Here is a 15,013-nt window from a genome sequence, read left to right as displayed (position 1 = left end):
CTCATTCGTAAGAGAATTAGGTTTGTTCTCCAGTACCTGCTTGACCCTAGAGGGGCTCTCAGCTGATGTGGGATCATCACACAGAGCTTTGTCAGCTTTTCCTAGACTGATCCCCTGATTTAAACTATTTGTTGCACCCATCAGTTTGATACTGCATAAAAATAAGGGCTAAGAGTAAAACATTCCACTTACAGGACAGAAACAAAGCATGTCACTCCTGAGGAGTGGACACAACCCTGCAGTCCTCTACTTCTGTTTGTTTAACTTTGGCCACTTAGAATTTTCCATTCTCAAACTAGGGGGAAATAATAGAAATGCACTTTGCTAAGATATCGTGCTGACGTAAATATCTCCATCTGGTCACCACCATGAAGGATCCACTTTTGCACCTTAGCAATTCTGAATACAAATGCAATGCAACTATCCTATAGGACTGGAAACCTACCAAACCTACAAGCAATTCGACACAGAACTGCAATGTCTTGACCTTGGCCACCATTGAGAGTTTTGTTTCTGTCCTGAGTAATTTTGCCAAAGTTCAAACACCTATTGTGAGGAAAAAAGCCTGAATAACTTCTGTGTGGCTTCATTCTGAATGCAGATATAGTTATCCTTCTTGGGAAGTGGGTATATCCTCACTCATTAGAGTCTCTGGATAATGAGCATAAATTTTGAAAGCTTTCCAGGACAAACCTGTAATTTTCTGCTTAGATCTTAAATAATTCTACTTCTGCAGCCTCAAAATAGCTTTCTTGCTCTCTACCTCATACTTTATAAAATACAAATCAGTTTAAAAACTCCCTTAAAATTTATGTTAATTGTGTATTTCTGATATTTAAAATGTCAAATACCATGTTGCAATTGAAATTATTAAGTAAATATGCACATTCCAGGCTAGTATGTTCTGCACTTACCTTATGTGCACTCATGAACCTTATTCTGAGAAAACAGCCCGAGACTACCAGAAGTTAATGTAGATGGACACAGGAAAATTTTTGTCTAGATTTCAGATGCAAAACTTTAAGAGAGCTGTGATTCGTAATCAAAATCTCAAACATTTGATTTCCCTATAAATTGCTGCTTTTGTCACATTTCTGCATCTAAATTGGATTTGGAAAATTTTCTCCTTTCAGTTAAAGATCTGATACAGATCTACATCTACTTGTAAGAGGAGATATTAGGACTCCTATGTCACCCTCCTCAGTCTTGTGGAAAGTAATGCTTGCTGTAACTTCTTGGATGTAAGATTCTTTTATAAATACATTTGCAATGCTCTTCTAATACTACAGAGTAAGAAAAAATTGAAAGCACAGCTGGGATGCAATAGGTCAGTGGTTTGTGATCTTCCTCAATTTAATGACCACTAGACATTTTTCAAATGGATGTGTAGAGTCCTACATGGGTAACTAAGGCATATGGATCAAAGATTTATTTGTCTTAAGTATTTTTATGGCCATATAGCCTTGAAGGATTTTACGAAATCTCTCCTACAGAAAACCACAGCAGTAGCCAGCAGCATCTGGAAAGAAAACTGAATCAAAGAATGGTCTAAGAAATTTCCTAGCTTAACAGCCAATACAAGCAAGATCTATTAACTAATTACACTTAGTTTACATTATAGTCCAAAGCAGAATGGAGACTGAAGAACTGGAAAAACGATGTTCTAATTACTCTCATATAAAAAAACCCAAACAACCCAGAACAGTCCACCAAGGGTTAATATTTAGCTGATAGCATCAAAAATCTCATTACAAAGATTGTGGCACATAATTGATCTGACTGACTGGGCTGACTGAGTCAATGGCCCCAGAGATTTATGTACCCATTCAGTTCTGCAAAGTCCTTGCTTGGACTTGGCTCTCTGCAGCTGTTCAATGAAGGTACTTCATGGTCTGCAATACAAAGTGTTAAAACCTGCTGGCCACAACTCTGACATCATTATAACTTAACAGGCTCTCCAGTCTAAAAACAAAAGGCCATGTCATGCTTTCCAGAGATGACAGATCAAGCAGTTGCAACTAATGTGCAAAAAAGATGGGGAGACCATATGTTAAAAGATGCTGCTCTCAGACCTTAAAAATATCATAGTCAGTGTCAACATTGAGACTGTGCAATCAAATGTCACTAAAAAGTGTTTCAAATTTTGTTTCTATGACCTTACTCTTGATTTCTTGTTAGGATTTCTACTGCCAATGTCCTACTTGTACTTAACGGTTTCCACTACTTTATTTTACTACACCTAATTAGGAATTGAAAAATGGTTTGTGTACAAAGTTTGAAACATCTGTTTGGACAATGCTAAAGAGTACAGTAAGAGTAAATTCTCAACAGAGGACAAAGTCCGCCTTTAAAAGCAGACAATGTAAAATTACCAAATGCCCTGTGCAGTAGTCATTGTGAATCAAGTCTGAAAGAAAACATCTGTCTGCAACAAAATTTTATTATATTGTTCTACCAATATGCAAAACACAGAATCAATGATACCTACATATTTTTGCAAAGTGCCCTCCATGGCTTACCTACAGCTCTGAGCTCACAAACTGTGTTATATTTTGAGTGACAAGTTGTTGCAGACACTACTAACAACAGCTGTTAAATGTGGAAGCTAATTGAAAATGTGTGTTCCTGGAGTGGTCTAGGACTTCCAGTGATTTATGTGCATCGAGACTAAGGATATCTAAATGATGAGCTCACAGTGAAGAAGAAAAGAGAAGCAATTAATCAAAAAAGACAATCAGAAAAAGGCATAATAAAACACTGCAGTTTATGAAAAGAAAATGGAGCCTTCATATCTAGCCTAACTTACAAATGGAACAACCACTGAAATGCTGGAACATTTTCTGAAGAATACAGAGAAGATGTGTCTTTTACCAGTGACACGCATTTTACATTTAGTGCACTGCTGCAGTGTAAAAACAGAACATTTATGCAATTCAAGAAACTATTTCAAAATTTAAATTTATTATATTTTATTTGTTTGAAAGTAGTTGCAATAAAAACCTTTTTCAATCAGCATTTCAGTGCTGTGATTTAAGTCTCATTTCCTTTTTTGTTATTTAATTTACCTAATTTTTTTTTTTGTTTTAAACAAAAAGGAGCAATATCCTATCACTAAGAGAGAGACAGATACACTAAACAGGCAGTTTATGTGATATTATAATTAGACCAGATGTGCATTCTAGGAATTATCTTCTAATCTAACAGTAGTCAATTAAACAAACCTGGTTAATTGAATATGCAGAGCTTTTCTGTACATACTGTGAACCATGGGTCAGAATTTTTTAATTCAAACTTTGCTCAAGCACTTCCAACACAAATATTATTTACACTCACAAATCAAATACTAATGATCCTCAGTTATAATCTATCATAGCTACCTAAGAGGTGGCAGAGGGGGGAGGTGGATTTTGCCTATGGAGAGACAGTCGCAGTGTTTGAAATGTAATTATCAGAGGGAACAGGAAAATACAATATATTAAGTAAACAGACCATTATATTATATTTTTCCTTTTACAAAGCTTCATGACTTCCTTACACAGTTTAGAATATCCAGGTATCATAAAGGAATCAGATGCTTATATCAGAATGAAATACGTAAGGTTCCTGTGAGAAAACAGAACAATCTAAAAGCCTTACCTTGATCTCTTTAGCTGTGATTCCTCACTTTTTTATTATATGGCTATGCTACCTTTAGGAAGCAACTAGGAGAGGGGCCAAACTTTCAATGCCCCAAAAGAAATAGCCCCTGTACTAGAAAGGAAACAAGGTCATACAGACTGAAACAGCAAGAGAAAAACAGAGAGAGTGGTAGAGAGCAGCATCCCCTCACCTCAGCTAGCTGAGGAGACCGAGAACTGAAACCTCAGCCCAGACCACTCACTACAAAATCTTGCTGTTTCTCTTTGCTCACTTTATGCTGTTTTCTGCTGGCATCTTTGGAAAGTGTAAAAATACAGCCTTGTTGGGAATATTAAGCACACAAACACTGTAGGAGACATAGATCAGGTTTTTTTCTGAACATTTGTACAACTTTCTCCCCTATAAATATAAGCAGAAAGAATATAGCCAGGTGCTCTATTCAGATACTCAGATACACACGGGTAATTGAATATAATTGAAGGAATTACTTTCACTGAAGTAGGCATGATTTTCAAAAGTAACATTTAATATTTTTCTTTGAGGAAAAGTATAAACAAACTTCCTGGAAAAAAAAATCCAATGTCATTCTACAATCGATTAAGTTTTAAAGGAAACTGCATTGCAAATTAGGAAATGATATTCCAGTGATATATCCAATCCATAGACAGAATATATTTTTGAAGTGAAAAGAAACCCTTGCTAAAAGGACAATCACTAACTCCTTCAGAGCAGACAGTTTTATAAGCCAGACAAACAATATGGAAGTACGGTTGTCAAATTTGCACTGTTGTACTGTATTCCAGATAAAATTAATATATTTATGTATCTGAATAATCATACAGTAAGACCAGTGATATCTTCTTTTGCCCATCTGTACAAATCACCTGAATTTTTCATCTGTTATAGACCAATCACAAAACCAAAAGTTTTTTTGTCTTTTTAACTTTAAAAATTAGAGCAAAGTAGTAATCTTACCAGATTAACATCTTATTTGTTTCTGGAAGTGAAAAGTAAGGGTTAAGCCTGACACTGCAGACATTTCTGGTGGCCACTGGCCAGACTTCTAAGGCAGCTTTATTAACTTGGATGTAATTTTTCTTAATTTATACTCAAGGCCAATTCATTGTGTGAAACTGCATTTTCATTAAAACTAAGGCGGAGGAGTTGCCATTGTTTTATTGCCATAAGAATGATTGAGTATTACTATGGTTTTTGTGGAAAATTATGTTTATGGCATTAGACAGTGATGTTTATGACAACAGTGTGTTCACCTGTCCGTCAGTTCCTCCACCAGCATCATTTAAAGCCATTGACCTACTTCAATCAAATCTGACAGGAAGAAATAGTCTCAAAGATAAACATATTTCCCAAAGTGTGGCGAAATGCACCCCAGGCAGAGGGGAAAGACTCCATCAGAGGACAGAGGAAAAGATAGTAGAAGTTTTTGGTGCCTCAGGGATGCTGCAGTCAGCCCGGGGCTGGGACCACACTATGGCCACGTCATCCTTCGGCTCTGGCACCAGCCTGACCCAAGCTAAAACATGTTGCCTCCTCCCTGACAGCAGCTAGACAGGAGCAGGGCTGTAACACAGCAGCGAGTATGGTGGGGCTGTGGGATGCTAAGCGTTTCTTATCACACAGTACTTGGGACAAGAAAGGGTAACTGTAGAGACTGTAGCAGAAAGGGATCTGGAAAAAGCAAGGAGGAACTTAAAGTACTGCCTTGGTGCCTTGTAAGGGAAAGTACTGCCAGGGTGTCTTGTAAAGGATATAGGGGAAGAGAGGGGAGAAAAGGATTAGCCAGGATCACAGGGACATTGGCAGAAACCCCTAGGAAATGGGGCCTTATAAATTCTCTGCTCACAAAACAATTCACTATTTTTTTTACTGAACTTCTCAAAAACCAAATTTTTCTGTTTCACAGTCAACCTAAAGAGCCCAGGACAAGGTTATATTTGAAGCTCACTAACGAGCATTTTTAGTGCTCATCAGCATTTTTAGTGCTCATTAAGTAGATGGTCTAAGAGCTACTTAAGCTTCTAACACTTGCAAATACAGATATCTAAATGACCACATCAAACCCTGCATTAGGGCACAGAAAATAGCAAATTGGCAAACAAAGTGATCTGTTTTGCTTTCCGAGCTGGATTTGCATAAGCAGCTGTTCTAAATTCTACTGTGTTCTGTCATTCTTCTTGTTCTTAATGATGACGATTTTTTTAAAGTATACTCATTCTGTATAGTCTAATTTCATAGGATTGTTTCAAATGAAGAACAATTCACGAGTAGGAGTTGGTAAGTCAAGTTAACATTAGAACTGCCTCGTACCCACTTCAATTAACTGGGAATTAAAAGTTAAAGATATAGCTTCAGCCTAAAGAAAAACAGATTAATGGAAGTGCACTATGGGGGGAAGCACAGTACATTGTGGATCATTGTGCCTTTTAGTGGGATGCAAAACAAATTAACAGATGTTGCATTATGTAGTAGATGCCCTTATGTCTGATCTATTCCATTTGTTCAGCATGACACAGTCTCATGGCAAATGCAGATTCAGGTCCAACTTCCTCTTTTAAATCTCAAACAGTATTTTTCACTGGCGAAGGTATCTATAGATTCATGGATTCTGAAGACAGAAGATGTATCAGAAAGGCAATTGCATGGGGAAGACAAAATTGAAGATCTGCTTTTGGTTTTAAAATTTGGATCAAATGTTTCCTCCAAGATAAAAAAAGAATATTCAAAATTCTGCAGATTTATTAGTGCATTCTTGGGCTTTTTACAACTGAGAAAAGACACATGCAGCTCTTCCCCAGGCCATCTTCTTCGGCATCTCTTTTTGTTCTGGATGACTAATAAAATTCAGAGATCTTCTGCAGAGAACAGAAGCTAATGTGTAATAGAAAATGGAGCCTTGGGCTCAGCTTTTTCAAAAACAGATGCTGCCATGGCTTGGATTTTTTCTGAACCACCATGAAAAGGCAGACTATTAGGGAAAGGTTAGATAAAAATAAGAAAAATAATGTTTTTTTAAATTGAGAGTCCAGAATTTTCCAGATTAGAGAAGGATCAACATTTTAATTTCTCTTTCTACCAGTGCATGGTTATTCAGCAGAGAAATCGTCTGTCTTCCTTTTGGAGCTACCAGCTAGAATAGTTTGATATACAGGTATTTTCCTACATCTGCTGGGAATGTCCAATACTGCTCCTTTTTTTTTTTTTTTCCTTTTTTTTTTTTAATACTGATTTCTGAAGTTCTGTCCTCCTTTTGCCTTTGTTTGCTTCATTTGCTCTTTTCTGGCCTGCCCCAACACCCCTTGGAGCAACAGTATCTGTTTAATAGTTCCCTGAGAACAGGGGTGGATGGGATCTTGATGGGGCTTCCAGTGCATTCGCTTGCTCCAAATCAGAATCAATGATGGCCCCTAAAATATCCTCAAAATACATTCTTAAAGACTTACAGTGACTGAGACTTCACTATTTCCATAGTAATTTTTTCCAGATGCTTAACTAACACAGCATTAGAAAGTCTCTTTCATTATCTATACCACCTCCCTTTGACAGAAATTTCAGCTCATTACTTTCTGTCTTATCATCAGTAAGCAGTTTATTCCTTTTCCCTTCACAGCTGATCATGCTTTTCTCTTATTTGCCTTCTGCAAGATTAAAGAAGATATCACTGGTGCACCTCTTGCCATGTCTAAATCATTGATGGCACCCTATTTCAGCATGTTCCAACTTCAAACAAGGAAACCAAACAGCTGTCACATAACTGTTTTTCCTGTTTCCAACTCACATTAATCAGGTGTTGACCTACAAGGAACTGCAGTAAATCACCTCTGTAGATATGACTACTGAGTATGATTTCTTTCCCTGGTTGTTTTGGGCACAGTCACCGCAGTGATGCAGCAATACGAAATCAGTCAACTGTGGCTCTTTTTATCATAAATCATGTAAACGCATCCTGGTCTTTTGATTGGATGGGTGCACTGCATCAGAGATAGTCAAATTCCCCTCTGGGGACTACAGCAAAGGAAAGATAGAAGACGGAACTTGGTGATCCTTTCCCTAACATGAAACCATGATTTATAATGCATTTATAAGCTGCTGGGCACCTTGCTGCTGAGGAAATGCTGGGATCAGCAGATGAAATAGCCATCAGTGAAATCAAACTGTTCCTCTGACGCTTAGACCCACCTCTAACACACATTTCAGAATTTAGAAGCACTACAAGATATATTTGAAATGCAGCAATATTTGTAAAAGTAACAGCCACTTATTTACAACATCACCACCAACTTTAACACTTTGAAGCTTATAGATTTGAGCAGGTAAATTGTGTCTGAAGACATTTCACAGGTATTAACTTGTGCGATCTCAACAAAGCAATCAGTAGTGGGTTTTTTTACAGACAAGTAATGATGAGGTTAGGACTCTAATTTTTCAAAGTAGTCAAGAATTTTCTATACTCATCCAGGTACAATCCTGACCTAGTCCTTGAGATACCCAAGCTCATGGGCTACTGTTGAAAAAAAAAGCAGGCTATACAAGCTCCTAGAAAAAAATCTGGCTTCTAGTCCTTCATCTTAGTAACAAAGTGATTCATTATCCTTTTAATTTCTACAAAAATAAATGCTGACAAACAGAAAAAGCTCCACTTTTTGCTTATATTGCCTAAAACATATACCATGTAACATTTATGTACTGGGGAATGACTGTTTCACAGCATTCATCTTGGAACAATCATCACCACAAAAGACTGCAAATTTTGACTCCACTTTGCTAATGTAATGAACTCTTTTCTCCTTGTAATGGGAGAAGACCAGCGGTCTAGACTGAAATCTCTGTACTTCCACACTTGCAGCTCCCACCACTCAGAAGGATCCAGTTCTGCTCATCACAAGTGCTGGAAGATGGATGGCTCCTAAGATCCTTCTGCTTTTATTGCTAATCAAGTACTTGCAATGCACTGTAACTACAGGGATGATACATGGCAGTGGCATAGGATTTTTTATCACAATACTGCTGCTGCCATGTGCCACTGAGAAAACCTTTAGCCCAACAAAATAGTTAGAATAAGGGAGCTAGAAGTTTTTCTGGTGCTGTACATGCTCTGAGTTGCACAGTGAGCCAGTAGCTCTCCATCTCCTCATCTGCATAGCCACTGCAAGCAGCTCTGCTTACCTCCTTGCCTATTTTACTACAGTATAGTTCACGATGGTTTCATACAGAAGGGGATTTTATTGCAGTTTTGAAGATATGTTTACTTTTTTTATCTCCAACTGGACAACACAAGAACAAAGCAAACACAACAACATAAAATACTGCAGAAACTACTCTTGAGCCACCTACTGAAAAGGTGATAAAAAGACCTTTTTGATTGCTAGTAAAGTTAATTTCTTCAGGCAAATTGATCTGCTTCACCTCAACAATCTTCTGCTACAAACTAAGAAATTTTTCAGGCCACTTTGCAAGTCACTTACTCAAAAGAAAAACAGATTGGTCCACTCTAATCACAGCTACACTCGGTTAGAAATAGAAGCTGTTTATGGACTTCTGTGCCTATGAAAAGACTTACCTACTTAAGGAAAGCAGGATTAAGAATGAGCAATGGGTCTTCAGTAGTAGGTTTGGCGAATTTAGCGTGGTCCTAAACTATTGAGGAGGGGTTGTAGCTTGATGTGCCCTTAAAACCCTCCAGTGATGGAGATTCTGTAACTGTATTTGGCACTTTATGTTAGTATTATATTATATCTGTATTTAAAACTCCACTTCTTTCCTATCTAAACTAAATCCCAGTTTCTGCCATTTAAACTCTTTTAAGGATATTGGCAGGATAAAAGTAAAAGGTGAAGATGTTCAGAGAAAAGTAGGAGAAAATGTATTTTACAAACCAGGAAAGGAATACAAAATTTCAAGCAGGAGACATAATTAAACGTTTTAAAAATAGAAGTTACCATCTTCTAAATACAGTGTTTTGTAAATCAAGCGGGAGTCAATCATTTGGACATTTCTATGTCTGCATTTTTAAGTTCTGTATTACTGTAAAAAAGTTATCTTTAAAAAAAAATTTTTAAAATTACATATTCAGAAAAAAAGGCCTTCCTTTAGTATAGTAAAATTCTAATGACTGGAGAAGAAATATCATTTGTAATTTGTCCTCTTTCAGTTACAGGACAAAATAACGGTTGTTTGCAGATGCAGCGGAAAAATCTGCCTAAATAGTGAACAAGTTAGTACTTTCCTACTTGCATCTAGAGAGACACACCACAGCTAGGCAAGAAATCTTCAATTCTGAAATTGAATGCTTTTTGCTTAGATTTCTTATTCCACTTCTTTCTCCTCCAAATTTGTGTTCGCTGAATGGTGTTAAATACCTCTTGCATGAACACAAGTAGCTGGTCCTCAATTAAATAGAAAAAAAGACTCTACTAGTGAAAAATGAATAGTTTAGATGAAGATCTATTCTGCAACATGATTATACTGGTCTGAATAAAAAGTTTAGACTAAAGACTTAAATCTGCTTTTTGCATTGAGTGCCTAATCAAATTGAATTTGATGTATATATACGGAAATAATGTCTCTGTCTCTAATCATACCATGGAGATTTGTTCACTAAATTGACATGGTTGTCTCCTCTATTCCCTGGTAAATACCAAAAGTGGGGGATTAGAGTGTGGGGAAAGCTTCAGATTTCAAGTGCAGCTTATGCTGTAGCAGCCTGGACACCTGCACCATCCTGTTCTCTGCCTTGTGATCTCATTTCTTTTCAGCCATGTATTCCCCTTCTTGTTCAGGAATAAGAGTTACAAATCAATGAGTTCAGTATTTGTGGTCACTAAGCAAAACAGGGAATGTTTTGATTTTCAAAATGTTTTTCTGTAGTTTATGAAGCCAGAAAAAGCTTGTATACATGAAATATGCAAAACATAAAACTATAAGGAATATAAAACCTGATAGGTTAAATACACTGAAATCCTTATCCAGTTTCCCCTGTTTTTTAGTTTGGAGACATGATACAATAAAAACTGAGACCAATTTTAAAAATAATACATGTGTATGGCAGGCAGCATATTTTTTTTGTAGAAATGATAATTTTGTAACTTACTTACTTTGTTTTTTTTTTTATTAAAGGGGTAAAATAACTAGAACAACTTGCATAATTCTTTTTGATTCCTATCCTCAGACTAGCACATAAACTTAGTGTAACAAAATGGTAATATATCGCTATCTGGATTTTAAAACGAAATGTCATTTCTCACTCTTAAGATTCTTCATGATTTGAAAAATGAACACTTTAAAGAATATTCTAATACACATTTGATGCATTTGATAGTCTTTGAACTTGATGCTACACTTAAAGTTGCACTTGCAAAATTATTTACAAAACTATAATTTTCCTTCTATCCAGCCTGATTAAAGTAATAGATAAGGTAATTTCTTTGTAGCAGCCAAATCTGGGACTTTGTTTGTTGGTAGCAATTAGAAGCTTTTCTCTGCAGATGTTTCTTCTAATAGCTTTTCCTTGACCTGAACTACTCTTTTGGAGACCCTGAACAAGTCTACATCTGTTTTCAATTTCTAAACAAAAGCCATCAGCTATAGAAATCAAGAAGTCCTGAGACAGAGACACTTCTCTTCCAGATGATCTTAGCCTTTCTGTATGTGATCACTGCAGCTCTACATCACACCAGTTCCTCTCTTAACAACACACTGATGCCAAGGCACCTGTTAGCTTCTCTTTATTTTGTGTTTCAGAGTCTTACTTAGGTTTCAGACATTCCTGTGCTGCTTGAACAGAAATAGAGATAAACTGTTACATACAGAGAATGTAATCTTTGTTTTCTCACACACAGATAGAGCTAAATGTTCAGCTGGTAAACTTGTATGTATAGGTTCACTGGCTGCCTTGTGTTAGATAATGTATACTGGCTGTGAATCTAGGACTTTTTAAAGTGACTTATATAAGAGGCTGTAGAAATGAAAGGAATACATTTGTAAAAGAAGAAGGGAAAAAAAATCTACAAAATTATTCTACTCTGTTGGCCTGGTATTTTTCTATTCATTTAAGAATAATTCCACTATACTCAATCGCAGTTTATTGCTTTTCAACAGATGCAACTTCATTCACTGCCATTGAGTAACTTCTAAGTTCAGCTGGGAAAAATCAACTCTGTTTACTCCTCATGTGAGAAGCAAAAAGCTCAGAGATCCCTATGCACTACATAAATGAGGCTTACAAGTGGGTGGGCTGCTTTGTCTATAATTATATTTTGCTTACTGGTCAGTGAGAATGTGAATAAAGAGAAGACCTGGAAGTGATTTGGAGAACGATCTATATCTTTGCTTAATTTTTGCATAATTGCATGGAAACTATATCTTGTAGAATAAAAAAATCATAGAAATCATAGGTTTGGTTGGAAGGGACCTTAAAGATCATCTAGTTCCAACCCCCCTGCCATAGGTAGGGACACCTCCCACTAGACCAGGTTGCTCAAAGCCCCATCCAACCTGGCCTTGAACACTTCCAGGGATGAGGCATCCAGAGCTTCTCTGGGCAACCTGTTCCCATGCCTCATCACCCTCACTGGGAAGAATTTATTCCTAATATCTAATCTAAATCTTCCATCTTCCAGTTTAAAGGCATTGCCCCTTGCCCTGTCACTACATGCCCTTGTAAAAAGTCACTCCCCAGCTTTCTTATAGGCCCCCTTTAGGTACTGGAAGGCTGCTCTAAGGTCTCCCCAAAGCCTTCTCTTCTCCAGCCTGTCTTCACAGGAGAGGTGCTCCAGCCCTCTGATCATGTAGAAATTGTAAAAGAGAAAATACCACAAGAGCCTCCTCATGAATGCACGTGATACAAATGGAGTAGAGATCTGCGCCGGTATTCCCCTGACCTGGAGTGTTTGCATGAGGGAGTGTGTGACCATGCTCCCTGAGTGCTGAAGCAGGGTTTGCCCTGGGAGCCCTTGGCAATGCCTGAGAGCTCAGCACATCCCCGTGACAAAGCAACTTGCCCCTGGTTCCAAGCTGGGTTGATTCCATGTTTGTACTAGAAACTGAGACAGAGGTTTTAGACTTCACAATGGAACAAAGAAGTCTGTTTTAAAGTGAAGACAATTTTAAGACCTCATCAAAACCCATAAATACACTCTGTTCAATTTTGCTAAAATGATGTGTAAACCCACTTCTTTTCCTGTAAGAAAGGATTTTTCTGTCATTTATAGCTTGCTTTTAAGCCCTCCTTTTGGCTATCACAACTTTCCATAATATACTACAAGGAGAGTGATTTATATGGCCAACACTGAAGAATATTGTCTTTTAAAATTGGTGTTTACATTCTTTTGTCTTAAATGATTTCATAAATATTTTTGCAGAGAGACACACACACAAAAAATACTGAGTATGGTATGTTTTTTTGTTGCTGATATTCTTCCACTGCTAAAGAAAGAAGAAAATTTTTCCCTCTACTGTCACTGCTTTAGTATAAGGAAATGTTTTATTACTCATTGAGATATACTGTCATGTGACATTTTAAAAGCACATCAGTAAAGGTTATTGAATTATATATAAGATCCTCAATGAAATTAGATAACCTATGTAAATCAGTTTGTCATAATGTTTGTATTTTCCAATGAAAGATAAAGGAAATAAAAATCCATAGGAAAGCAAAAGTACTTGGCATCCAGAGCAATTTATTAGTTGGAAAAGAAATAAATTATCCACATAATGCCTGTCAGCAAAAATTCCTCTCTTTGATTCCAGCAATTCAAAGCCAAAAGGCAAAGTTGAAGACATAGATTAAGGTTGCATTTACTGGAGTCTAAAATTAATTTTAATGCAACAGTCTAGATATTTCATTAGTCTGCCTGATTATAATTTATTTCTGGACATTACCACTTGCTAAATGTTCCAATCACTTTGGGCAAACCTTATGAAGTTGTCCTCTCTTTCACAATCCAACTGAGATAGACCTCATTGCTTGGCTAAAGAAAGCTGCTTTGGATGCCAGCTAATTCACAATGCTACTTCATTTGTCTCAAGGAGTGCCAGAGAGAAGTGCTTGCAGAGGCTGATTTTTAAGAACCCCTGAGCAGTCTCAGCAACCCTGGAGACCCATGAGCACTTAAGTCTTCTAAAAGGCAAGCCCAAGAGACTAAGAATTGTATCTGTACCTCCACACAATGTTTAACCATGTCAGGGCAGTAAAGCGCTCTTTCACAAAGTGGCTTATATTGCGTGTGTGTGTAGCTTCAGCCATTGCAAGCTTTCTGTCTTATTTGCCTTTATGCACCCCTATGGCATTTAAGTGCACCCTGTTCAGTTTCTCTATTTCTACAGCATTAAAAAGATTTTCTAAGAATGGAATATTCAGCACAGCTTTATATTCAGAACATTACAGTAGTTCTTACTCTTCTTTCTCAAGAATGTATAATTGAGATTTTATATCTGTATCAAACAAAGAAAGAAAGCACAAATTTGACATCCAGCAATCTAAAATTTATTTTCTCTGATGCAAGTCTCCACATCTGATGCAAGTCTCCACATCACCTATTTTCTCCAGATTCAACAATACCAGCAATTATATTTTCATCTGTTGAGGTTTTCAGTAATTTAAAGAATCTGACTAAAGATGGGTATTCGCTAATTTTTGCACCTTTTAATATATTGCTTACTATTTAGGGTACAACCTATTCTTATTATTTCCACAAAGTAAACAATTTTTTCTTAACAGCAGTGTCAGTATTTTGAGAACAGACATTAAGTCCCCTCTTTATACTTCAAGAGCTTTACTTGCATACTAGAAGAGCTACAAATCACAAGGAGAGCCTTACCATAATGAGGAATTATTGCCCAAGCCATTGCAGAAGCATAGATGCCACCGATCATCCAAAACATACAGAGCCAGCTCAGGTGTTCGCCTCGTTTCTCCCGAGCAAGCACTTCCGAAAAATAAGAGAAGACTGTCGGCACAGCTCCACCGATCCTAAAAGGAGATAAGGATCGTGGATTCAGTGAAAGAGTAACAGCTAAAGTTTGAACAAGCCCATAGCTGCAGTCATTGAAAACCCAAACTGCAAGCAGCTTTTCTGGCAAGAGTGTTTTTTCTCAAATTGCACCACGTATTGGAGAACTCTTGAGGAAACTTTCACCAGTTTAGACACAATTTCTGTCAAATATTTTCCTGAAAACTCTATGTAGAATTTGTTGCATTCAGTGTTTTAAGGGGATTTTCAATGTGCCAGCTGCTGGAATAGAAACCAGTACAAAGCATTGACTTTCACCATTAGAAAAATCCTGAAATCATGGCAGTCTACTGACAAGTGTCAAAATACATTGTTTTTAACTGAAAATATTAGTCATTCCCCCCACC

At 37.0% G+C, this 15,013-nt stretch overlaps 1 protein-coding gene across 1 annotated transcript in view; it reads right to left on the bottom strand.

Annotated features, from left to right (window-relative positions):
• SV2C (synaptic vesicle glycoprotein 2C) overlaps positions 1–14,669 on the bottom strand; it is a gene marked incomplete at both ends in the record, with an annotated part of 36,775 nt that extends 22,106 nt beyond the window's left edge. Inside the window, one exon of the mRNA XM_009708399.1 lies at positions 14,475–14,669. Within this exon, the coding sequence (XP_009706701.1) occupies positions 14,475–14,669 (195 nt within the window). The remainder of the gene's footprint in view (positions 1–14,474) is intronic.
• Between the last annotated feature and the right edge of the window lie 344 nt (positions 14,670–15,013).

The sequence above is a fragment of the Cariama cristata genome, unplaced genomic scaffold, assembly GCF_000690535.1.
Source record: "Cariama cristata isolate BGI_N322 unplaced genomic scaffold, ASM69053v1 scaffold16839, whole genome shotgun sequence".
Taxonomy (NCBI): domain Eukaryota; kingdom Metazoa; phylum Chordata; class Aves; order Cariamiformes; family Cariamidae; genus Cariama; species Cariama cristata.
This window is presented reverse-complemented; position numbering and strand designations above follow the sequence as displayed.